Raw genomic sequence first — 25,155 nt, forward strand, 5'->3', positions numbered from 1 at the left:
GATATTTCCCAGGTATTGGATGTACAGTGATGAGGAAAATAGACATTGTCCCTTCCGTCATGGAGCTGACAAACTTGTGGTTAATCTATTTGCTCTAGATTTTTTTTAAAGAAACTTTATGTTTTAGAGTTTTAGGTTCCCATATAACCCCCGCTCCCAAAGACATTGTTTACATTTATGTGACTGATAAATAATCTAGCCTCGTTCTTTTTTTTTGTAGTAGAGTGAGTCAGGTAAAATCAAATTCTGCTCTGTCCCTTCATGAGTCTTCCTCAGGTATGATTTTTATTTAGGGGAAATCAGATTAAAATGGAAATGAAGGCCATCACTGAAGAAGGAAAGCAGTATTAAAATACGAAGTTGTAGAGCGGTGCAGAGAAAGAGAGGGGCAGTGGGAACTCTTGAGTTGAATGCAGGGCTCAGTGTGGCAAGTTTCCTGTCTCGGAGACACCAGCTTCCCAGCAAGCTCTCAAAGTTTGGCCTATTTTGGAGGGAAATTAATAAGGAAGATTAGGGATGGGACTTTTGGACAAGTTGGGTCTTTTTAAGTGACAGAGACCTGTCACTATTGAGAAGAGTGACAATGTTGCTTTAGGGAGATTACAGTGGCTGACAGAGGATGAACTACAGAATTTCCTGCATTTAAGGCTCCATTTGAAGACACATTCATAAAATTTAGCCTATTTTATAACCAAATGTGTGGTATTGGACTGTTATAATCCTACTGATTTAAGACAGTGAAAACCTCTAGATTAGTTGTTTAATATTGATCTTTGAACTAGCATGATTTTTAATGAACATTTTATACTTGTCTGGAGTAATATGAGAAACAGCCAGCCAAAAGACATGTAGCAATTGCTTCCTAAAGCTAAATTAATTCTGAAATTATTTCTCGTTTACCATTTTGTTTTGTTCTAATGAAACAATGACAGTAGATGGAGGTTCTTAATTTTTTTTTTTAATGTTCTTACTTGGCAAAATTTTGGCAATCTTACATAGGGCATAGAGGTGTCTTGTTTTAAATTTTCTGTTTATTAGAATCCCAAAGTCTGGGAACCATTGCTGTAGATTAAATGTAGTAAATTCTCAACATATAATTATGTGTATTGGTATATGGCTTTGCTGTTTCTCATATTGGATTGTCCATTGGTAAGATTTATGCTCAAGTACTTATGATGCCTCAGTATCAAGTAGGGTTCTCTGTATAGCCAGAAACTTAAGATGACTTCTTATTCTTCTCCAACAGAAATGGGAATACCTCATTTAGTTTTAAGGGCACATGCATTGTTCCATATACTGTGGTTAGGAGTCAAGTACCTAAAAAAGCCTCTATCTATATAAAAGCTACTTTTTAGATGTTTTATTAGTACTGCCGTTGGTTATTTTAATTAGTAGTTTGTTTTATTTGCACCCAAGGCTGTTCAATCAAAGAATGTAATTCAAATAAACAAAATAATATCTGTTATTTTGGAATACCTGCACTTGCCATCTGGTCCTTTATTCTTAAGGTACTTAGGTTGACATGGAAGCTAGGAAGAGAAAAAGATGATGATTTTATAGAGTTCAGAAACATTTTAAATGTAAATTCATGGAGAGGTCTGTAAGTCTATGAGGTGTATAGTAAGTAGTTTTCAAATTGGTAATGTTCTGTTGTTCATATACAGTGATTCTTTTTTTATGATAAAGCTGAGCCTTCATGTGAAGACCTATCCTTTTCATTGTGTACATGTTTCTGACAGTGTTTCCAGAATTCTGTGAATACCTCCCTGATAGTTTAACTGTGAATTGGTGGATGTTGCTTTCACAAAACAAGAAAGTTTGCATGGGTGATTTCTGCATTTCTTCACCTGAATACAAAGTGTAGGGACCACCTCTACCGGTCCTTACAACAAAACTATGAACTTTATGTCTTCTACTTTTTTTTCTTTTCAACTTAGCTTTTTAAATTTTTTTTTATTTTTATTTTTTTGAGCGAACACTCTTTTTTTGCTTGCAAACTGATGTTCTGAACTTAATTTTTAGAGCTGAAGTTTTGTTGATTTGATTTTGGAAGGCCCACTGTTGTACCACGAATGCCACCCATGATTTTGGATACCTTTGCTGTCCCCTCACCCCTCTCCTCTTAGTGCAGTCATTTTTGAAGTCTGCCAAAGGTGAGGCAAAACTATAGAGTAAGACATGCTTTTAAGTGTTTCTTTCATTTAACACAGCAGTTGTAAAATGCTTGTCGTAGAATTCTAAAGCTGGAAAAAAATTGTGGGTTTTTTTTCTCCTTGCAGATAAAACCTAAGCCACACTAAGTAGTAAGTTAATATTCTGATGTCTTCTAGGAAAAGGAAAATACATCAGACTGCCAACTAATAATTTTGTTTAAAATACATTGTTTTAAAAAATTAGGATTCCTGTCACTTTCCAAAACTTTTATTTGTTGCTTATATGTAAGTTAAAGATGTCAGAGACAGAGTGTTTTAGGAAATGAGATCCAAGTCTTTCTATTGTCTTATTCTACTTTAAACCCTTCCCTCACCCATCTTTTTTTCCCTACTCCCTTGAATATACAATACATTTTTGTTGCATAAATGAGTGAAACTTTGTGGTCTTAGACTGCAGAGTCCAACCTCCCTCATAATCTGTCCTTAGAAAATGAATTGAATAAAGAGAGTTTAGAAATTAAGGAAAAGATTCAGCCCCCCAGAGTTCCTGTAATTCTCAGACCCAGATTAGTCTCATGATGTTATATAAAGAATAAAGTTGTCTTTTTCTAAAAAAATCCCACTTAAAACAAAACAAAGCAAAAAAGTCTTATGGTTTATACAGAAGTCAACAATGACAAGTCCTTTAAAGAGTCAGGCCTAGAAGGTTATTATATACATGTGAAAGTATCTTATACAAATGTAGGGTATGGCTATCATTGTAAAATTATGAAATGAGTATAGTGTAATATAAAAAGTTTAGGAAATATACGAGAACTTATATATATGAGAATTATAGCTTTAAAGAAGTCATTTATCTTGGGAAACTGTATATTTTAATATCATATTGCTGTTATTGTGCCAAGAAATTTGGAGTTCTTTTGGAATTATCTTACGGGATATGGAACATTTAAAAAAATTGATGTTCTTGATTTTTGGGGAAATAGCTATTAATGAATAAATTGTCAGTAATGTTGGGGTTAAGAATATATGGGGTTAAAATCAGATATAATTATAATAAGAATGATTTTCATGTTTGGTTTACACATTGACACTGAAAATAATCAACAAGAATTTTCAGAACAGTTTTGCATAGGGAAGCATCATTGGAATAAGTTTATCTGTCTTCCAGGTTGAGTCTGTCTGCTGCTGTGGTCTTTTCAGTAGTATATGTATGGGTGTATGTGTTTGTATATGTACACATATTTATTAGTGTCTCTGCATGATATCTTTTGACCATCCTGGTTACTGTTGCCCAGTTTACTGTGTAGCCCAGCAGCTACTGCTGCTTACACGCTCAGCCTTAGCAGAATTGTTCCAGCAAACTTTGCTTCATTTTTGATAGACAGGCTGGACCTAATGCCAAGTATGACTTCTTGGGCTCTTCTGATTGAAACTTCATGGTGTGTATTATGCTGTGTTTATGAAGATATCTTGATCTTAACTGATTTATTTTTGTATTATCTCACTCATCATGGCATTGTATTCTGATCATTGCTTTGGTGTTAACTTCCTATCACTGATTTAAAGTTTTCTAGGTTGCACATTTTCTTAGTATAGGCCAATGTGTGTTTTACTTATATTAAGACTTATCAGTCAATTTGTGCCAATTATGTGCTGACTACATGGTAATCTGATTGACTTGTACGTCAGCTTATGAATGTGCTTGAAGAGTCCCATTATCAATGCACAAACACTCTGCCATGGTGGAGTGACAGCTTTGATGAAGTTGTGTCTGACCTTATTCCCATCATCAGTTTGAACAAATCAGGGGCTCATAAGCAATCTAGACTTCTTCAATTTATTTTTTATTTTTTTGAGACAGAGTCTCACTTTGTTGCCCAGGCTAGAGTGTGGCATCAGCCTAGCTCACAGCAACCTCAAACTCCTGGGCTCAAGCAATCCTCCTGCCTCAGCCTCCTGAGTAGCTGGGACTACAGGCATGTGCCACCATGCCCAGCTAATTTTTTCTATATATTTTTAGTTGTCCAATTAATTTCTTTCTATTTTTAGTAGAGATGAGGGTCTTACTCTTGCTCGGGCTGGTTTCAAACTCCTGACTTTGAGCCATCCGCCTGCCTCGGCCTCCCAGAGTGCTAGGATTGCAGGCATGAGCCACCGCCGCGCCCAGCCATAGACTTCTTCAATTTATTTTATGTAGCCAAGTTTAAAGATGGAATAAGATACTTAGAAACTAGTATCAGTATGTCCAGTGTCTCTAGGAAGCTCATAACTCCACAGGTAATATTATGTAAAAGTAAAAGACAGAGGTCCAGTATTCAACCAGTTCAGGTTTATTTGCAGCAAAGATACTTTTCCAAGATTTCTGTTTTTTCTTATTTGCTTTTTCCTCAATGCTTGACTGTACATATCAGAATATATTTCATGAAAATGAGTTTTTCCTTGAGGTTTCTTTCTCATTATTAAAATGAAATCTAAACCAACTCCCATGAAGGCGAGTCTTCTGTAACTCAGAGCAAGTCCGGTACTTACATTAGTCAGGTGCATTATGTATGAAGTCTAAGCAAAGCACTGGGCTTATTAACAACTATATTAATTGTATTACCTAACACTTGTAACAGAGTGCTTTTTCAAATGTTTACATATTCCTCCTTCTCATCCCTTATCAAAGGAGGTTAGTCAAATGTCTTTCTGCATCTTTTACAATATTAGTATGTTCAAGTTCAGCTAGCTCTTAGTAAACTTAAAAATTTTGCTTTTAGCATTTGTTTTGCAGTTATAATAACTCTGTTATTTTTTCCATGAAGCCAATTTCAATGACAAACTTGAAAATCTACCAAGTGTTGGATTTGTGTCATGGTACTTGTAATCCCCTTGAAATTTTTGCTGTATTTTGTCTTTTTAATAATCTTTCCCAAGTTGCTTTTTAAAATTTCACCATTTGTATGCAGCTACACTTTTAAATATTTATATTGCTCCTTTACAACTCACAGTGGATGTCGGAATTATCTTATCTCCACAATTCTTGGTTTCCTGTGCTCTAGAGGCAGGAAGAAATAGTCTTTTAGAAAGAGAGTGGAACAGGAACGCTTGACTGTTTTTGAAACACACAAATATTGTGAGTAGAAGCTAACTCAGCTCTCAGGCCCCTTCCTTTGGATGGGTGATTAGGACCACATGGCTCCCTATTGTAGCTGGCTGCCCCTCACTGTTGCCTGTTTCTACTTGTGACCCTTGACCTCGGTGACCTTTCCTGGGGTTCGTCCTAGGCTCTTTTCATTGTGGTGGAGCTGAAGAGGCTTATGTAGAGTTGATTATTTCTTTGTCCATTTGGCCTTTTTGGTGTCACAACTCCAAGTCACTTCCATTTTCTTCCTCTACTTTTGGCGATCCACAGGGAAAGGAAATGCTTTTGCAAGCAGCAGGAGGGTTTGTATGGTTGGCTGACTCGGTTGAGACTCAGGAGAAGTGGGGGAAGAGTTGTGAAGTCTGTAGGTGTCAACATTTTTTAAAAAGTTGATCTGAATGATTGCACAATCGTTAGTAAGCGCTCAGGGAGTGGGTACTGTGCAGAGCTGTAGTTCAGACTGAGGGGGCTTCATTCTGGTGAGAAGAGAGCACTGCAAGTTTTGGACGGAGTGTTTGATATCCTGCAGCTCTGCTTTTATAAGATTTACATGTTCCTCCAACAGACTCAGAGTGTGGCCGGGCAGGGGATGTGTCATCAGTTGCACATGACTGCTGCAGGGGATTCTGTAGTTTCTAAAAGAACCTACATGACCCCCAAGAGTAACATGCTAACTATTAGGTAGCACACTTGTTGCAACTAGACTTATGATATAGCACTTTATTTGCTGTCACTGAAGATGTATGCCAGCTGTTACTCTTATTTTGGGAGACCCCCTGTGGATGGCATGATGAAAGCTGTCACTGATGAAAGCCTTTAGTAATCAGGAAGAAGTCAACAGTTAAGGAATGTGTCTGATTATTCTGGACTGTAGTATCTTTCAAAGGTACAACAGTGTGAAATTTAATGATATCTCTAAACTCATTTTTAGAAAGTCTGAGTGTTTGATCACATCCATGTAATATCATTTCTGTCTTTTCCCTTTTTGTTTTATTTTTAAAAATTTTCATTACTGTAGTATGAGTTATTTTGAATAAGGAGTTGTATCTCTTCAAATGTGGTGTTTTTTTTAGGATTCAGCCTTAGGCCCCTTCTTCCATTAAGGTTGCAGTTCTGTCTGTCTGCTGTTGCCCCACATCTCCATCTATGACCCATATCTCTCTTAAGAACTTTAGGCTTCCTCCTGCTTGCCTGCTAGATCTCTTTCTCACAATCTTACTTATGTCCAACTCAACTCATTATCTCCACACCTTCAGATATACTCCATTCCCTCCGCCGCCCTCCAAACAGCAACACCAATCCACAGACGACCCTGCTGCTTCTCATGTGTTTCCTGTCTTGGTAAACTCACCTCATCCACTCACTCACTTGCTCAAGTCAGAAATCTGGACAGCAGCCTTTATAGTCAAAGCAGTGAGGTGACAGATGGGATGGATTCCAAAGATATCTAAGTGGTCTATTCTCTTCTAGTCTAAATCACTGAAGTCCTGTCAATTCTGCCTCTCATAGCTATTAAATATGTCTATGTCTTAAATTTAAAAAAAAATCTTTTAATTTCGTCCTCTGCTTTTTCTCCAGTATGAGTCCCATCCTCTTTCACAGCAGCCTTCTCATTTCTCTTATCTTCAGCCATTCTCCATGTTGCAGTTAAATGGTTTTTCAGAGGTATAGGCCTGGTCATGTCCTTGCCTGCTTAAAAGCTTTTAATACCCTCCTCTCAGGATAAAAGCCAAACACCTTAACATGATTTATAAGTTCTCTCTGCTCTTATGTGGACTCACCTGTGTAGCCTACCTTTCACCACCTGTTGCCCCTGTCTCAGTGCACTCTCCAGGCCATGCTTCCTACCTTTCTCCACCTCTCATTCTGCAGACACAGGGTCCCTTCTGCTTGGAACACCTCCCTTCCCTTTCTCTTCCTCCCTCCCTTCACCCCCACCCCCAAACTTATCCTTGAGGCTGATTACACCTGGTCTTCATTTCCTCTGAAATGTCTTCACCACTAAGTCCAAGTCTAAGGTTAAGTGAGCTTTCTCTTTTCCCCATAGCGCCTGTGCTTGCTTTATTCTGTTGCTCACCTATTCCTCCCTCACATATCTGCTTTAATCCCTGAAAACCTTTATTTCCTAAAACCTCTACCTCTTAGTGAAAACCATGTCCACCAATTTTGATGGAAAATATTATGTTTCATCCCAATCTGAGATAGCCAGTTTTCACAGATAGAAAAATATGTCAATGGAGCAGTGAAAGCAGATTTGTAGAGGTGTTAAACAATATTTTGAAATTAAATACAGTTCTTAAATAAACAGCTTGGAGATCATTATGTTTGTCAAAGGAGGAAGAGATGCCTTGAGGCCAGTGGAGGAGGGATCCTGAGGAAGTCCTTGGAAGGTGGGAGAGAATCAGGAAACTGGCTTTTGACAGGAAGTCTTTTTAAGGTTTGTAGTTATTTTGCATCCAGACTACACTTAAAAACAAAGTTACAGCACAGAAAAACATCTTACAGCAAAATAAAAGCTAAACATGAGAGTGCTTCACAACTTGTGGAAACGGTGCACGTACCTAGAGACAGATTAGAAGAAAAGGCTCACTTGGCACCTGTATACAATGCACAGTGCTTTGTGTCAGCCAAACATAGCATGCAGTTCAGTGTTTTCTATATGATATTTTCTGACTAAAAACTGTGGTGTCATAATTGCCATAATCACCATAACTCATAATTGGTGAGTATATCTTTGCTTGAAGCTGTGATATCAAAGTGTACTCCTCTTCAGAATGTTTTTCTTTAGTTTCTGATTGAACAGAGTTGTCATAGTGAATAACAGGAAGCTGTCCAAAGAGTGGAATAACTTTTCAAGAGCCATTATGGCGAAAAGTTGCTATGTGAACAGTTGCTATGTTGGGTAAGTCTGTATTTTAACTGCTTCCTTAGTCATTCACCTTCCTTCTCCTCATGTGGGTAGATGCTGTGGTTCTTTCATTCATGATTGGGGTCCCAAGATAGCACAGTGCCTGACACATAGTAGGCACAAACCAAATATTTGTTGAGTAATAGATGAATTACTTTGCTTTGAACTCTTTCAGTACTTTTTACTCTCTCACTGAGGAATTTTCTTTATTCTGGAGTTAATTATGTCTGTGCTCTCTTTTCTCAGGTGAGCTGCAGTTTTGTTTAGTTCAGGAATTATTATGTCTTCCTCATCTTTATACTCCTCACAAGATCTTGCTCAAAATAGATGTCCTATGTATTGAATGGATTGACTGAATGAATACTTTTAACAGTACAGTTCTTTGAAAAGTTTCTATAGGAAATAATGTTAGCTTCTTAGTTAAATTATTTAAATATTTAGAACGAGGAAAACATTGACAGGAGATTTAAGGTTGCTTGTGGTTAGGTTGAGGTAGTTTGATGGGTTAAAAAAAAAAGTATATATATTACATTTGACTTCCCTAATGGAGAGTGTACTGAATCAATCTTGATAGTACTTAATCAAGAATTTTTAAGTTGATATGTTTTAGTTTTTCTTTTTAGTTACTGCAGAGAATGATTTTTTATAAATAAGTGATAAATAGCATGTTTTGAAATAGATTATTTGAAAATAGGAATCAGTTTTTATTAGGAGGAAACTACCATGTTTCATGTAGAATAAAATTCTTTTAAAAAGGAATCTAACTTAAAGAATTTCCTGTTTTGAAGAACTATACTGATCCCAAAGCCAAGTTTTTGTTCACAAATTAATCACAGTTATTCCCTAAGCTTCAAAGAAAACCATGGAAAATACAAAATAGGAGTTGAGGGAGGGGGATGACTCAGAAAGACAGCCTTGATTGTCCTTATGAAAGCAAAGGTGTTGCTTTAAAAACAAAGTAATAAAATCTAGAAATTCAGGAAAGAGTTTTCCCAAAGGATTGTTCTGGCAGTATGTTGAAAGGGTTTATAAAATCAGTAAGTTCATAACCTGAACAATAAGTTAAATAAACGTTAGGGAAGTATTTCCCTTTTTATTCTAAGATGGGGCATACCTTTAACTTTGTCAGAAGAAATGGTCTCCTAAGTCTGGAATGGCATATAAAGTACAGTTTGTTACACTTGACAAATTGCCTTCTGTGTGAATTTGAGCCCTACAGTTTAGGAAAGACCAGCTATTCTGTAGTGACGTCAGGACTCTAGGAGTAGCACTGGTGGGACATGATTGGAAAGCTCTTCAAAGATTTCTGTAGCATGGAGAGAGAGTTGTACACTTAACTGCTTTTTTTTTTTTTTTTTTTTTTTTTGTACCCTATTGTCTTTTTCCTGGAGAGACTATCCTACCAGGTGCTTTCCTGGGAGAAAAATGACTACTAAGCATCTTCTCAGATTAAATCAGCCACTCAGCTGCAGTGAAAAGAATGGAATTATATTGGTCATTAACTTTATCTGAAAGTATGAAGGAGGTAGAACAACTTTCTCATGTTCATGTTAATTCCTTCTGAGACCAGCGAGTTAGATAAGCCTAACATTTCTGTTTTTCACATAGGGAATTAAACCCAATTTAAAATACAAACTCTCGAATTATTTTACCACCTGTAGTAGTTTAGGGGAATAGAGATGTATATATTTACATGGACAAGAAAAGAAAAGGAAAAAAAAAAGCAATAGGGATTATCTAAATGAAAATCCAAAGGTAAGAAGCAACAGCTGCTCCAGAGGAGAAAGAATCAGTGAAAGACCTCTGGAAGTATGAAGAATCAAACTGAAAGGACACCCCCAAAAGGGAACAGCAGCTCTCTCACAATGATACAAACCAAAATCAGAACACTGAAATGACAGGTGATGACTTTTCAACATGGATTGTAAGAAAACTCAATGAAATGCAAGATAAAGTGGATACTCAGCACAAGGAAACCACACACACACAAAAAGCCCAGGAAATAAATGAAAAACTAACCAAAGAAATTGAAATATTAAACAAAAATCAAACAGAACTTATGGAAATGAAGAATTTATTTAAGGAATTACAAAACACAGTGGAAAGCCTCAAGAATAGGCTAGATCAAGGAGAAGAAAGAATCTCAGGGATTGAAGATAACACCTTTCAATTAAACAAGTCAGTCACAGAGATGGAGCAGAGAAATAAGAGAAAAGAACAAGGCCTACAAGAAATGTTGGATTATATGAAGAGGCCTAACATAAGAATCATAGGCATCTCTGAGGGGGAAGAAGAAAATACGCAAGGGTTGGATAAATTATTGGAGGATATAATGGAGAAATATTTCCCTGGCCTTGCTCTTGCTAGAAATGTGTATATCCAGGTACAAGAAGCTTAAAGGACTCCTGAGAGATTCATTGCAAATAGAAAGACACCATGATACATAGTCAGCAGACTGGCCAAAACAAGCTTGAAAGAGGTCTTCCTATGAGCCATAAGGTGAAAGTGGCATGTAACCTACAAAGAAAAACCCATTAAACTAACTGCAGACTTTTCAACTGAGACCTTACAAGCCAGAAGGGACTGGGGCCCCCTTCTCAGTCTTCTAAAACAGAATAATGACCAGCCTAGAATTTTGTATCCTGCAAAACTAATTTTCTTATATGAAGGAGAAATAAAGACCTTCTCAGACAAGCAAAGACTGAGGGAATTTATCAAGACAAGACCTGCCCTCCAGGAAGTACTCAGAACAGCATTACACACGGATCAGCACAACAGACATTCACCAGTGTAAAATCATCAAAAAGCTAAATGTCAAAGGCCACATACCACAATGGCTCAAGAGAGAAAACAAAGCAGCAAAGTTCAACTCAACAGGATAAACAGAAATCCGCCCCACTTATCAAATCTTTCAATAAACGTGAATGGCTTAAACTGCCCACTAAACAGACATAGGCTGGCCTAATGGGTAAATATACACTAGCCATGTATCTCGTGTCTTCAGGACACACGTCTACCCACAAGGATACATTCAGACTCAAGGTGAAGGGATAGGAAACAATATTCCATTGAAATGGAAACCAAAAGAAAGTTGGTGTGGTGGTTCTGATTTCAGATAACTTAGTCTTCAGATCAACAAAAGTAATGAAAGACAAAGATGGTCACTATATAAAGGTAAAGGGTACAATTGAAGAAGAAGACAACAATTCTAAATATTTATGCACCTCAGGTGCACCCATATTTATAGTGCAAATCTTACTTGATTTAAACAAAATGATAAACAGCAGCACCATAATAACCGGGGACTTTAACAGCCCTCTGACAGAACAGGAAAGATCTTCCAAACAGAAAATAAACAAAGAGACAATGGAATTAAACGGAACTCTAGAACAAATGGGGCTGACAGACATTCACAAAGCATTCTACCTCAAAACTACTAAAAATACATTTTTCTCATTAGCTCATGGGACAGTTCTCTAAGATTGACCATATCCTAAGACACAAAATATGTCTAAAGAAATTAAGAACAAAATAGAAATTATATCATGCATTTTCTCAGACCATAGTGGAATCAAATTAGAAATCAACTCAAACAGAAACACTCATCTCTACACAAAGTCATGGAAACCAAACGACCTTATGATGAACAATTATTCGGCTAAGCAGGATATTAAGATGGAAATCAAAAGATTTTTGAACTAAATGACAAAGGAGACACACGTTATCAAAAGTGTGGGACACAACTAAAGTAGTTCTGAGAGGAAAATTTATATCCATAAATGCCTACGTCCAAAAGACAGAAAGATCACACATCAAGAATCTAATGGATTGTCTCAAAGAACTGGAAAAGGGTGAGCAAACCAATCCCAAACCCAGCAGCAGAAGAGAAATAACCAAGATCAGAACAGAACTAAATAAAATTAATAACAAATAAACTATACCAAAGATTAATGAAACAAAAAGTTTGTTCTTTGAAAAAATAAACAGAATTGGCACACCTCTTGCTAGATTAACCAGAATCAGAAAAGAAAGGACTCTAATAAACTCAGTCAGGAATAAAAAAAGGAGAAATTACAACTGATACCACAGAAATACAAAATATCACCTATGAATACTATAAAAATCTCTATGCACATACACTTGAAAATGTAGAGGAAATGGACAAATTCTTGGAAACACATAGTCTTCCTAGGCTCAATTGAGAAGAAATAGAATTCCTGAACAGACCAATATCAAGTACTGAAAGTGAAGCAGCAATAAAAAAACCTTCCTAAAAAAAAAAGTCCCAGACCACATGGTTTCACACCTGAATTTTACCAGACCTACAAAGAAGAATTGGTGCCTATCCTGCAGAAATTATTCCACAACATCAAGAAGGAAGGAATCTTCCCCTACACATTTTATGAAACCAACATCAGCCTGATACCCAAACCAGGAAAGCACTCAATAAAAAAAGAAAACTACAGATCAATATCCCTTATGAATGTAGATGCAAAAATTCAACAAAATCCTAGCAAACCAAATTCAGATGCTTATCAAAAAAATAATCCATCATGACCAAGTAGGCTTCATCCCAGAGTTGCAGGGATGGTTCAACATACACAAATCTAAAATGTAATTCACCACATAAATAGAAGTAAAAGCAAAGACCATGTGATCCTCTCAATAGGTGCAGAAAAAACATTTAACAAAATTCAGCACCCTTTTATGATAAGAACACTTAAGAAAATAGGCATAGACGGAACTTACCTGAAAATGATAAAAGCCATATGGGACAAACCCACAGCCAACATCAGGGTGACTGGGGAAAAATTGAAAGCATTCCTGCTTAGAACTGGAACCAGACAAGGTTGCTCTCTCTCATTGCTTCTATTTAAAATAGTGCTGGAAGTCCTAGCTAGAGTAATCAGACAAAAGGAAATCAAGGGCATCCAAATGGGGGCAGAAAGAGGTCAAACTATCACTGTTTGCTGATGATATTATCTCATGTCTAGAAAACCCCAAAGATTCTACCATGAGACTACTGCAATTGATAAACAAATTCAGCAAAGTCTTAGGTTACAAAATCAGTGTACACAAATCAGTGGCATTCTTATACATCAGCAATAATCAAACTGAGAACCAAATCAAAGACTCAATACTCTTCACAATAGCAACAAAGAAAAGAAAATACCTAGGAAAATATTTAACTAAGGAGCTGAAAAGCCTCTACAGAGAGAACTATGAAACACTGAGGAAGGAAATAGCAGAGGACTTAAACAGGTGGCAAAACATACCACGCTCATGCATCGGCAGAATCAACATTGTTAAAATGTCTATACCCAAAGTGATCTACAGAGTCATATGTAATCTGTATTAAAATACCAACATCATTTTTCACAGGCCTAGAAAAAATAATTCTATGCTTCATATGGAACCAGAGAAGACCCTGTATAGCAAAAGCATTCTTAAGCAAAGAGAACAAATTGGGAGACATCAATTTATCAGACTTCAAGCTATACTACAAGCCTATAGTAACCAGAACAGCATGGTACTGGCACAAGAACAGAGACATAAACCAATGGAACAGAACTGAGAACCCAGATATAAAACCATCCTCATATAGCCATCTAAACTTGGACAAAGAAGACAAAAACATACACTGGGGAAAAGAAACCTCATTCAATAAATGGTGCTGGGAAAACTGGATAGCCACACATAGAAGACTGAAACAGGATCCGCACCTCTCACCTCTCACAAAAATCAACTCATGGTAGATAACAGACTTAAATCTAAGGCATGAAACTATTAGAATTCTAGAAGAAAATGTTAGAAAAACTCTTATAGACACTGGCCTAGGGAAAGAATTTATGAAGAAGACCCCAAAGGCAATCACAATAATAACAAAAATAAATAAATAGGACCTGATCAAATTAGAGAGCTTCTGCATAGCCAAGGAAACTATCACAAGAGCAAACAGACAACCTACAGAATGGGAGAAATTTTTTTGCATGCTACACATCCGTTAAAGGGCTGATAACTAGAATCTCTATAAAACTCAGGAAAATCAGCAAGAAAATATCAAACAACTCTTATCAAAAAGTGGGCAAAGGACATGAACAGAAACTTTTCAAAAGAAGATAGACTAATGGCTAACAAACATATGAAAAAATGTTCAACATCTCTAATCATCAGGGAAATGCAAATCAAAGCCACAATGAGATATCACTTAACTCCAGTGAGAAAGGCCTTTATCAAAAAGTCCCAAGACAATAAATGTTGGCGTGGTTGCAGAGAGATAGGAACACTCATACACTGCTGGTTTTACTGCAAACTAGTACAACCTTGATGGAAGGTAATATGGAGATACCTCTAAGAGCTAAAAGTAGAACTACCATATGATCCAGCAGTCCCATTACTGGGCATCTACCCAAAAGAAAAAAGACATCTGCACTTGAATGTTTATAGTAGCAGAATTCATAATTGTAAAGATGTGGAATCAACCCAAGTACCCATGAATACATGAGTACATTAATAAAATGTGGTATATGTATACCATGGAGATCTACTCAGCTACAAAAAACAATGGTGATACAGCACCTCTTGTGTTGTCCTGGATAGAGCTGGAGCCCATTCTACTAAGTGAAGTATCACAAGAATGGAAAAACAAGCACCACATGTACTAACCATCAAATCGGTATTAACTGAACAACACTTATGTGCACATTTAGTAGTAACATTCATCGGGTATCAGGCAAATGGAGGGGGAGGACAGGATGGGTATATTCACACCTAATGGGTGTGATACACACTTTCTGGAGCATAGACATGCTTGTAGCTCTGACTTTGGTGGAGCAAAGGCAAAATATATAACCTAAATATTACTTACTTGATTTAAACAAAATGATAAACAGCAGCACCATAATAACCAGGGACTTCAACAGCCCTCTGACAGAACAGGACAGGACATATCTTCCAAACAGAAAATAAACAAAGAAACAATGGACTTGTATACCCGTAATATTCTGAAATTATGAAAAAAAAGAAAAGCAGTAGGGAAGAGAGAGCACAGTTTTTAAAGAATGATAATTTGCTGTTTCTATTGCCAGCAAATAGTCACATAAAGTGTCAGCAGTTTTTGCATACACATTTTTAGAGAAATACATATTATAAATTAAAACCACACTGTGTAACAACTGTGACTCCTTATCCTTTCTCATAATAGATTTTGGGTAAAAAGAGATTTTCAGTCCATGTTGTTTTATGTGATTGGCAGCTCATAAATTGACAAGGTTTCATAAATGTGGCCTGCAATATCCATGTCTTTTATTCTGTTTTTGCAGTTACTATTATGTAAAATTAGAATATTATTAGAAAACTCCCTAGTAGATTAGTAAGTAAAAAGTTGCTTTATGCCCTATTAAGCATTTTAATTAATTGCTCAAAGGCATGTTTTATATCTACACTATGCTTGCCACAGTGTTAGGATCTAAATAAATCATATACTAGTGACGGGGAGTTACCTGCATGTGTGCTTGTGGTTGTTGGGGATATGGTCGTACAGTGGTGGCATCTTTTTGGAAAACAACTTGACGATATATATTAAGAATCTTAAAAATATTTGTATTCTTTGATCTTTTATAATTCCACTTCTAAAAGTCTATCCTAAGGACATAATTAAAAGAGTGGTTAAAAATTTATGGACAAAGATATTCATAGTCGCATTATCTCTAATAGCAAAAAATAAAATTACACATATACACATGCATATAAAAAGGACCCTAACTAACCAAAAGAGAATGGTTAAATAGATTAAAATACTGTATTTTCATTCAGTAGGGTATCTGTAGGTATTATAAATTATGTTTATGAAGAATTTTAATAAGGAAAAATGACAATTAGATAATAAATGAATAAAGATGTTAAACTATCATGTTTGTGATGTCAATTATATAAATACAATATGCATATAAATGAAAAGGATTAGAAAGAAGTGCATCACAATGTTGACATATTGTCTGTAGGTGCTGGGGTTGTTGTATTCCCTTCTCTTGGGTTAATAGCTCTGTAGAGGAAACTAGGGCTGTCATCTCCCTTGCCAAAGTAAATTTTTGTGGGTGAGAAAAATGATATACATGTTAAGGCCACTGACCTCTGTGTAAGAGATGGGGGGAGCCTTGTTTAGTTTTGGTAAACTTTGCCAAACAAAATTGTGATCATTTGTCAGAGCAATTCAGGGAAAATTTTTATATACATGTATACATATTATATATTTTTGACTATATTATAATTATATATAGATTATGTATATATTGGGTTTTCTAATAACTTAGTGGTCAAATAGCAATAACACTAGTATCATTGAGGGTTTCTTTTTTTAAGAAAGTACTTTTGCGGCCGGGCGCTGTGGCTCACGCCTGTAATCCTAGCTCTTGGGAGGCCGAGGCGGGCGGATTGCTCAAGGTCAGGAGTTCAAAACCAGCCTGAGCAAGAGCGAGACCCCGTCTCTACTATAAATAGAAAGAAATTAATTGGCCAACTGATATATATATAAAAAATTAGCCGGGCATGGTGGCGCATGCCTGTAGTCCCAGCTACTCGGGAGGCTGAGGCAGGAGGATCGCTTGAGCCCAGGAGTTTGAGGTTGCTGTGAGCTAGGCTGACGCCACGGCACTCACTCTAGCCTGGACAAAAAAGTGAGACTCTGTCTCAAAAAAAAAAAAAAAAAAAAAAAAAGAAAGTACTTTTGAAAATGATATAGCAGTGAATGATTTTCCAGTAGGGCTAATGAGAATACTCTGATTTCTACACATCTAGCTCTGTGTGTGTTCAGTGGTGTTTACTTGTGAGGTTGGACCTGGGTGTTGTTGGCAGTGATTACTATAATGTCATGCTGACTGACCAATATATCAATGGAATACAACTCCTTGTTCTCATTATCACAGTTCTCTGGCAAACTAAGCAAGGTTGCCATGGATAAATATAAATCATGCCAACAAATATTTGGTAAATACCTTTTATGGTCATAGGTTCTTTCGAGAATCAACTAGGAGTATGTCAGGAGTAACCTAATGGAAAGGTAGACTTAATATAGGAGCTTGCTGTATGATAGTATCTAGAGAGCAGTCATGAGCTACGGAACTTTAAAGGTCAGCTGTGAAGTAATTCAGTTGGTCGTGTATTAGGGTTAAAGTAGACTCTAAAAGTTGTTTCATTGCTTTTTAATAAATAAATAAAGAAAGATTTGGCAAGAGGAAGAAACAATCCATCTTCTCCTTGCTCTCTCAGGGAAATGTCTCCTGTTATCAGGTTTGGGGGATGTTTACTTGGCCTTGACTGCTCACCAGTGCTGTGTCAGCTCCTAGCCCTGAACCAAGTGAGAGTTCAAATAAACCAAAAAGTTTTCACATAGTTGGATTCTTCTGCAGTGAGTGGTGCCAGTATGGCCTCTTTCAATTTTTAAAAGAGATCGGCAAGAAAAAATCTGAAAGGCAGTCTATGATCTGCTAACCATGACTTGGATAAAGTTGAGTTTGCAACTTTGAGACTTTGGGTAACCTGGCATAAGATGAGCGGGTTCTGGGAGATACTGTTTGATTTATTAAAAGCCATACTTAGGGTGCCTTGCTTTGTATTACTATCTAATTTTATTAATGGTTAGGAAAAACCTTTCTTTGCATAAATAAAAATGCTCATAAAATGCAAACCTTTCTTTGCATAAATAAAATGCTCATTTCTAAGATATCATTAATATAGCACTGTCATTAAATTTTGTTGTATTTCAGAGTCATGGGTCTATCATCCAGCTCTGACTAAGCAGGAATGTTGGGCAGAATTTGCAGACACAGTAATCTAGTCTAGCATAATGCCTGGTTTATAGTAGGCACTTACTGTATTTTTGTTGATTTTTAACATTATACATATGAATGAATAAATGAGTGAAGGAACAAATAATATAGCTAGAATATGCGGAATTCAGATAAGATGGCAGTTCTTATTGAATACTACTTTTAAAGGTACTTCTGGGAACTGCATTATATTAAGGTATTTTACTCATTTTAAGAAACATTTATGAAATGCCCACTTTCTGCTAGGCATTAGAATTTTACGAGGTTAAAATGATGTTCTTGCCTTCAAAGAAGTCACAGCTATGTAACCAGATAAGTTACACAACAGAGTAATGAGTGCAACAATAGATACATGTCCAAGGTATAGAGGTAGCATAGAATAGAAATAATTAACCATATCTGAAGGATGGCATGGATGTTGTTAATTTTACTAATTTTGTTTATCTTGTTTATTAACCATCTGTCCTACTTGAATACAGGTATAAATTTTTGTCTGAGTTACTTATTTTTTTTTTTTGTTTTTTGTTTTTTTTTTTTTTTTGAGACAGAGTCTCGCTTTGTTGCCCAGGCTAGAGTGAGTGCCATGGCATCAGCCTAGCTCACAGCAACCTCAAACTCCTGGCTCAAGCAATCCTCCTGCCTCAGCCTCCCAAGTAGCTGGGACTACAGGCATTCGCCACCATGCCCGGCTAATTTTTTGTATATATATTAGTTGGCCGATTAATTTCTTTCTATCCATAGCAGAGACGGGGTCTCGCTCTTGCTCAGGATGGTTTCGAACTCCTGACCTCGAGCAATCCGCCCGCCTCGGCCTCCCAGAGAGCTAGGATTACAGGCGTGAGCCACCACGCCCGGCCTGAGTTACTTATTTTTATTTATATATTTTTAATTGCTGAATCTCCAGCTTCTAAAATAGTACCTATGATAAGCATTCAATAAATATTTGTTGCATGAATGAATGATTTTTGATAGTTATTGCCAAATTACCTTCAAAAAGAACTTACTGATTGTATTTCCATCAACAGTATAATAGTGATTTTGACCCACGTCTTTGCCAGTGCTAAGTTTTGTCTGAAATTTAAAAAATTTTGCTAAATGTGTCATACTATCTCCATATTAAAAATATCATGCCCCTCCCACTACCATTGGTGTTCAGCAATTCTGTTTTCTGCTGCCCTTGTATAGAAAACCCTTGAAGGAGTGGTCTTCACCTGCCTCCTATGTCTCCTCCTCCCTTCTCATTCTACCCTGATCCCACCACCACATTCTTGTTTTCTCTCTGCTGAAACCACTGTTGTCACTACCCACCTGTGATCTCCACTGGGCCTTCCTGATGATGCCTCATCAGTGTTTGAGACCGTCGATCACTCTTCTAGAAATATTTTTCATTTTCTCCCACACAGCATTCTCCTGGATTCCATCCCATTTCATTGACTGCATTTTCTGCATCTCCATTGCTGCTTTCTTCTCCTCTATTCAGTCTCTAAGGCTGGACTATCCCAAGGCTCTTCCCTGGTCTCTCTTCTCTCCTCCTTTCCTCAATCCTCTAAACATACTTTCCTTAGAGAGGGCTCAGCTAGTGGCGAGGCTTTTGTACGTCTAAAATCGACATTTCCAGCGCAACTCTCCCCTCGGCTGCAGACTCACACGTGCCACTGTGAACTGGGCAGCAATACTTGGATAGCTAATAGATATCCCAGTCTCAGCTTCGCCAGAACAGAACTGCTGGCCACTCCCTCCTGCATCTATCTCTCCTGTCCAGTTAGCCACATTTCAGTGAACAGAGATATTACTTATTTTGTTTCATCAAAAACCAAGAGTTATCCTTGACTCCTCTTTATCCCACACTCCATATCCAAGCCTTCAGCACATCCAGTTGGTTCTACCTTTAGACCATATTGTGAATCCAACTATTTTCACCACTTCCACGGTTGACGTGCTGCTCTGACCCACTGTGTCCTCGTCTGTCCCCTGGATCGTTACAGTACCTCCTGCCTGGTCTCCTTCTTCCATTCCTGCCCCATGCCAGTCTCCACCAGCCAATCATCTCTTTAAAGCATAAATGAGATTATATCACACCCCTTCTCCAAGTCTTCCAAGGGCTTGCTATTGCATTTGGAATAAATCCCTGCAGTCTTTAGCTTGGCCTTGAAAGCTGGGTATAGCCTGGCCTAGCCTTCCTCTCTGACCTGACTTCATCCTTTCCTGCTCTCTTTCTGGCTCATTCCACTCTCATCAAAGTGTCTGGCTCAACCCTATCACAGGCTTGCCCTTGGTATTCTTTCTGTTTGAACAGTCCGTGAGCCTGAGTGCCTTATCTGAAAAAAGAGAAGAAAACCAGTAGTGCCTATCTCATCATGTTGTTGTGAATTGGGAAGATGTGGATCAGTAAGTGCTTTGTATTTGTCATAATCTATGAAGAACTTTCGAAATAGATGGCAGTGCCATATTTACAATTCCAACTGTTCAAGTGAAAGATGCAGTGATTTTTGTGGTTTAGATTTTTTTTTCTTTTTTCTTTTTAAATGTTTCTCAGTGAGCCAAGGCCTGAGTTTCGCTCTAGAAATTTGTCCTGCCTGCTTCTGTAGTTTGACGCTATGCCTCCAGATCTTGGACCCTTATGGATACCGCTGTATGTTACTCTTACAATACTGTGCTCTTCTGTGAGTTCAGGTAAGAATAGAAGAATGGGGGGGGAGTTGGTTGAAGCCTTTCATCATCTTAATGATGAAATGTAATATAAGGAATGAGTTTTACCTTTAGTGCATTACTGATAATAGTGGTTTCTTTCTTTCTTTCTTTTTCTTTTTTTTTTTTTTTTTTTTTGTTGAGACAGGGTCTCCCTCTTTTGTCTGGGATAGAGCCATCACAGTTTACATTAACCTCAAACTCCTGGGCTCAAGTGATCTTCCCATCCTAGCCTCCTGACTAGCTGGGACTACAGAGGCAGGCCACCACAGTCAGCTAAATTTTCTATCTTTTTTTATAGAGACAGGGTCTCGCCGTGTTGCTCAGGCTGCTCTTGAACTCCTGACCTCAAGCCATCCTCCTGTCTTGGCCTCCCAAAGTGCTAGGATTATAGGCATTAGCCACCATGCCCAGCTGATAATAGTGGTTTCTAAAGATGTTTCTAAGGTTTGTTTGATCAGCTATATGATTTTAAAGATTGATTAATTAAGCAATTTAAGGATCTCTTTGGGTTGGGCACAGTTGCTCTCACCTGTAATCCTAGCACTCTGGGAAGCTGAGGCAGGAGATCACGTGAGGGCAGGAGTTCAAGACCAGCCTGAGCAAGAGCGAGACCCCATCTTTACTAAAAATAGAAAAAATTAGCTGTGCGTAGTGGCATGCGCCTGTAGTCCCAGCTACTCAGGAGGCTGAGGCAGGAGGATTGCTTGAGCCTAGGAATTGGAGGTTGTAGTGAGCTAAGATGATGCCGCTACAGTCTAGCCAGGGTGAAAAAGTATGACTGTCTCTACAAAAAAAAGGATCTCTTAGTAGTCCTTGAGCATTAGGAGGCCATCTCATTCTTCTTGTAATTTATTCATTTTGTTCCCTTAAAAATAAATATTTTCTGATCACACTTTTTTCAATAAGGGGATATGTTGTAAATTTTTGAGTTGGAAATGATAACAGGAATAAAATGCTAAATATATACCACTAAAGAGAAGTTTTAGAATCAGCATGGTACAATATTCAATTTGGAGTGAGAGAACTTGTTTCAAATCCCAAGTGTGCCACTTTCTTTCATGGCCTTGCCTAATTTATTGTGTGGCTCTTTGGGTTACTGAAAAGCTTAAATGTGTTTATTGTTAAATGTATATATAAACTTCAAGCCTAATACATAGGCCACATGTACTTCTTTTTATTTTAGAGTTACATAAAAATGGATATGTAAGTGTATACAAATACAGTGATGTATATTCATTGAGTAATATTTATATATATATAAAATCCATTAAAATATTATATAACTACATTAGATTTGGTAAGGCAAAAATTGATTTAGTAGGTTTATTTGTTTGAGTTTTGCTAAACAGCTCCCCCGATTCAGCCAAGAGAGGCATGTCCCTTAATCTTCATTTCTGATTAAATATCCTATAAAAGTAGATTCAGTAATTTATTGATTTTTTTCCTTATAAGTATTTTTTTCTACAAGATGAATAATATTCTTGCTCCCCTCTTTCCTTTGGATGAGAGGAGAATCTGTATTGATACATTAGTGCAAGAACACCCCCGGTCCAAGTTCCTGGAAGAACAGAGATAACAAATGAATTTCAAACACCAAATAAAAACAATAAGCCTTATATTGAAGGTGGAATAGAGTTTGTATTTCAGTTGTAGCTTCCTAACTTTTTGTTTCTGTTTTCTTAAAAGTTGAACATGATTTTTTACGGTAGGGATTTTCAGGTTCTTAATTTCCATTTTTGCTAGTCACTTTGTTAAAAAAGTGATTTGTTATTTCTCATTAATAGAATTTATATTATATCTGATTTATGCCATAAGCATTTTATCTCTTCTACCCTAATTGTTAAGTCCTAAGTTAACATGTTGCCCTTCTTCCTTCCCCAAAATAGGCTTATAAGAATTTTGCTAGAACTTTTACAAGTATCAAAAGCCATAACATATACAGATGAAATAAGAGCTTACCTTTAGTTATAAAGATGCAGATGAAATGTGTTTAATGTACTCTTCTTTCTCTCTCCCTTTCTCTTTCCCACTGTCACCCTCTCCCCATTTCTTTGCACATGGGGAATGTTCCCTTGTAGACTTGGCACCTTATTTTATTTCTGGGCCACTCTCTGCTATCCAGAAACTTGGTGGACCTGTAGTACTACATTGTACTGCTAAACCTGTGACTGCTCATATCTCATGGTTGCATAATGGAAAAAGATTCGATGGAAACATGGAACATATTCAGATTCATGAGGGGACTTTGACGATTTCTTCTCTTAGCCCCTCCCTTTCGGGTTCCTACCAGTGCATCGTTAACAACAGCGTTGGTGCAATTGTGAGTGGCCCTGCAACAGTATCCACTGCAAGTGAGTTTGATTTTGTCTTTGTTATACACGAAATTACTGTTAGAACTCACATTTTTGCATAGTGGGAAGAGTACAGGCTTTGGTGTGAGACATGTAGTGCTCTTGTCCCAGCCTTGACTCTGTATAATTTGGGGGAAATGTACTTGAATCTCTGTTAGTCAGACCTACTGTCTTCTTCTGTAACAATGGTATCAAAAGGGTTTTTCTCTCTCTTTTTTTTCCCCCAAGTTACACAGGACAGTTTTCTAATGTGAATTCTGGACAATTTCCTTTTAAGTATTTAAAAGTCCTCACCATCAATAACAGCAAAAGAGCTGCTGTCTACTTTGACACTCAGTTATTTTGTGCAGTCCTTTGTCTTTCTTTCACATCTAATTGTTGTACTTGCCTTGATTATTGAGCGATTTTAATTTATTTAATTGAAACAAGGCTAAAGAAGCAGGAACATAATAACTGACTGTAAAGAAAGGAATGTTGATATTGAACTTATGGAAAATCTGGAATGCGTGGTTTTTCTTAGTAAATTTGAGCTAATCTGCCTTTCAAACGGTGATGGCTTCCAGTATAGTCTTTGTAAGGTAAACCCTATTTACAGAACAGAACTGTATTCCCCGGGAGTAGTGAGTTTGTCATAACTGAGAAGAGTGAATGTTTTTGTAGAGCTGTGACCCATGGGCAGCTCCGACACACCCTCGAGAGCTGAGTCCGTAGTGGCAGGCCGCCGAGTGCTGTGGGCACTGGCCACGGTAAGGACCCTTCCTGAAGGGAGATGTGGAGACCGAGTTAGGGTGTCCAGATAACCTAAATGATTTATTGCTTTGTTTTTTGATGTCCTGGATTCATTCCCAGCAACCATTTTACTGCGATGTGAGCAGCTACAATTATGCTTTGTAGTTCTCCTAGACATTTTAGGAGCAGTTAGTATTTTTATGGTCTCCTGGAAGCACTGACTTACGAAAAAGGGTGCCATGACTTAGATTCTCAACCCTCAGCCGTGAATCTCTGCCCCAGCTGCTTTCTGAGATGAAAAGATCATGTTGTCTTATGGACTGGGATTAGAGGCCACAAAAGGCCATTCTGCAGATGTTGTTTCTAATTTTTAAATTTCTTTTGGGAAATATAATTCGAATTTGCATCTGTCTATCTACTTATTTATTGTAGTTCTTGGTGATTTTGGTTCATCCACAAAGCATGTTATTACAGCAGAAGAAAAAAATACTGGTTTCATCGGCTGCAGGGTACCAGAGAGTAACCCCAAAGCTGAGGTGCGCTATAAAATCCGGGGAAAATGGCTGAAACATTCCACAGGTAAGACCTTTTATGAAAGCCAATGGTGCACACAGAACTAATGCTCATTAAATATTAAGCTCTGTGTGCTAGAGACTGTGGATACAAGAACGTATAAGATATTAATATATTGTCTCTGCTCTCAGCCATCAAGTGGAGAAGGCTAAAAGGAAGGGTTACAATATATAAGTGATTACAACCCCTCCCCTGAGGGCTTGCTCCCTCAATTCATTCAGGTCCTACTAAGATATCTCTTCCTTAGAGAAGACTGCCTTCATGGCCCTATCTAAAATAAATGCCCTGCCACTCTGTCGTCTTTATTCAGCTTCATTTTTCTTCATAGAATTGATCACACCTGCCACTGTATTTCACATATTTTAGTTTGCTTGTTTATTATGTACCACTCTCTTTGCCACTCCCTGGCCCCCACTAGAATGCTGGCTGCATGAATACAGGGGCTTTTGTCTGCTTTTTTCCGTGCTGTATCACTTGTGCCTGGGCCATTGTTAGCAGAAAATAGCACTTGATATATATTAGCTGAAAAAAGAAAATGAGCGAGTATACAATGAATGAGTGCAATGCGACTAGTGCTCTAGGTAGAGGTCGCCCAGGCACTAGCTGTGGTCATTGTGTCTTTGAGCATTTCTTGTACTTTCGGGTTCTTCCTCTGTTAATGCAATGTTTCTGCTAGGCTTAATTTTGTTCTGCTAGTACTGTTGACTTTTTTTTTCTTTTCTGCTTCTACTTTCCCTTTCTTTCATTTAATGAAATTTCCTTGACTGCTTCTCTGTTGCTAGTCTCATGGCTAAAT

At 37.4% G+C, this 25,155-nt stretch overlaps 1 protein-coding gene across 5 annotated transcripts in view; it reads left to right on the plus strand.

Moving 5' to 3' along the window:
- The window catches only part of CDON (cell adhesion associated, oncogene regulated), a 114,564-nt gene that overhangs the window by 18,808 nt on the left and 70,601 nt on the right, over nucleotides 1-25,155 (plus strand). For all 5 annotated transcript variants that reach the window (XR_012919022.1, XR_012919023.1, XM_012772349.3 and 2 more), the window contains exons 2-4: nucleotides 20,552-20,688; nucleotides 22,785-23,057; nucleotides 24,219-24,365. Coding sequence is in view for 3 of the 5 variants with exons in the window: in XM_012772349.3 (XP_012627803.2) it covers nucleotides 20,613-20,688; nucleotides 22,785-23,057; nucleotides 24,219-24,365 (496 nt within the window). In the remaining 2 variants the exon portion in view is untranslated. The remainder of the gene's footprint in view (nucleotides 1-20,551; nucleotides 20,689-22,784; nucleotides 23,058-24,218; nucleotides 24,366-25,155) is intronic.

This window comes from Microcebus murinus, chromosome 4 (genome assembly GCF_040939455.1).
Source record: "Microcebus murinus isolate Inina chromosome 4, M.murinus_Inina_mat1.0, whole genome shotgun sequence".
Lineage (NCBI taxonomy): Eukaryota > Metazoa > Chordata > Mammalia > Primates > Cheirogaleidae > Microcebus > Microcebus murinus.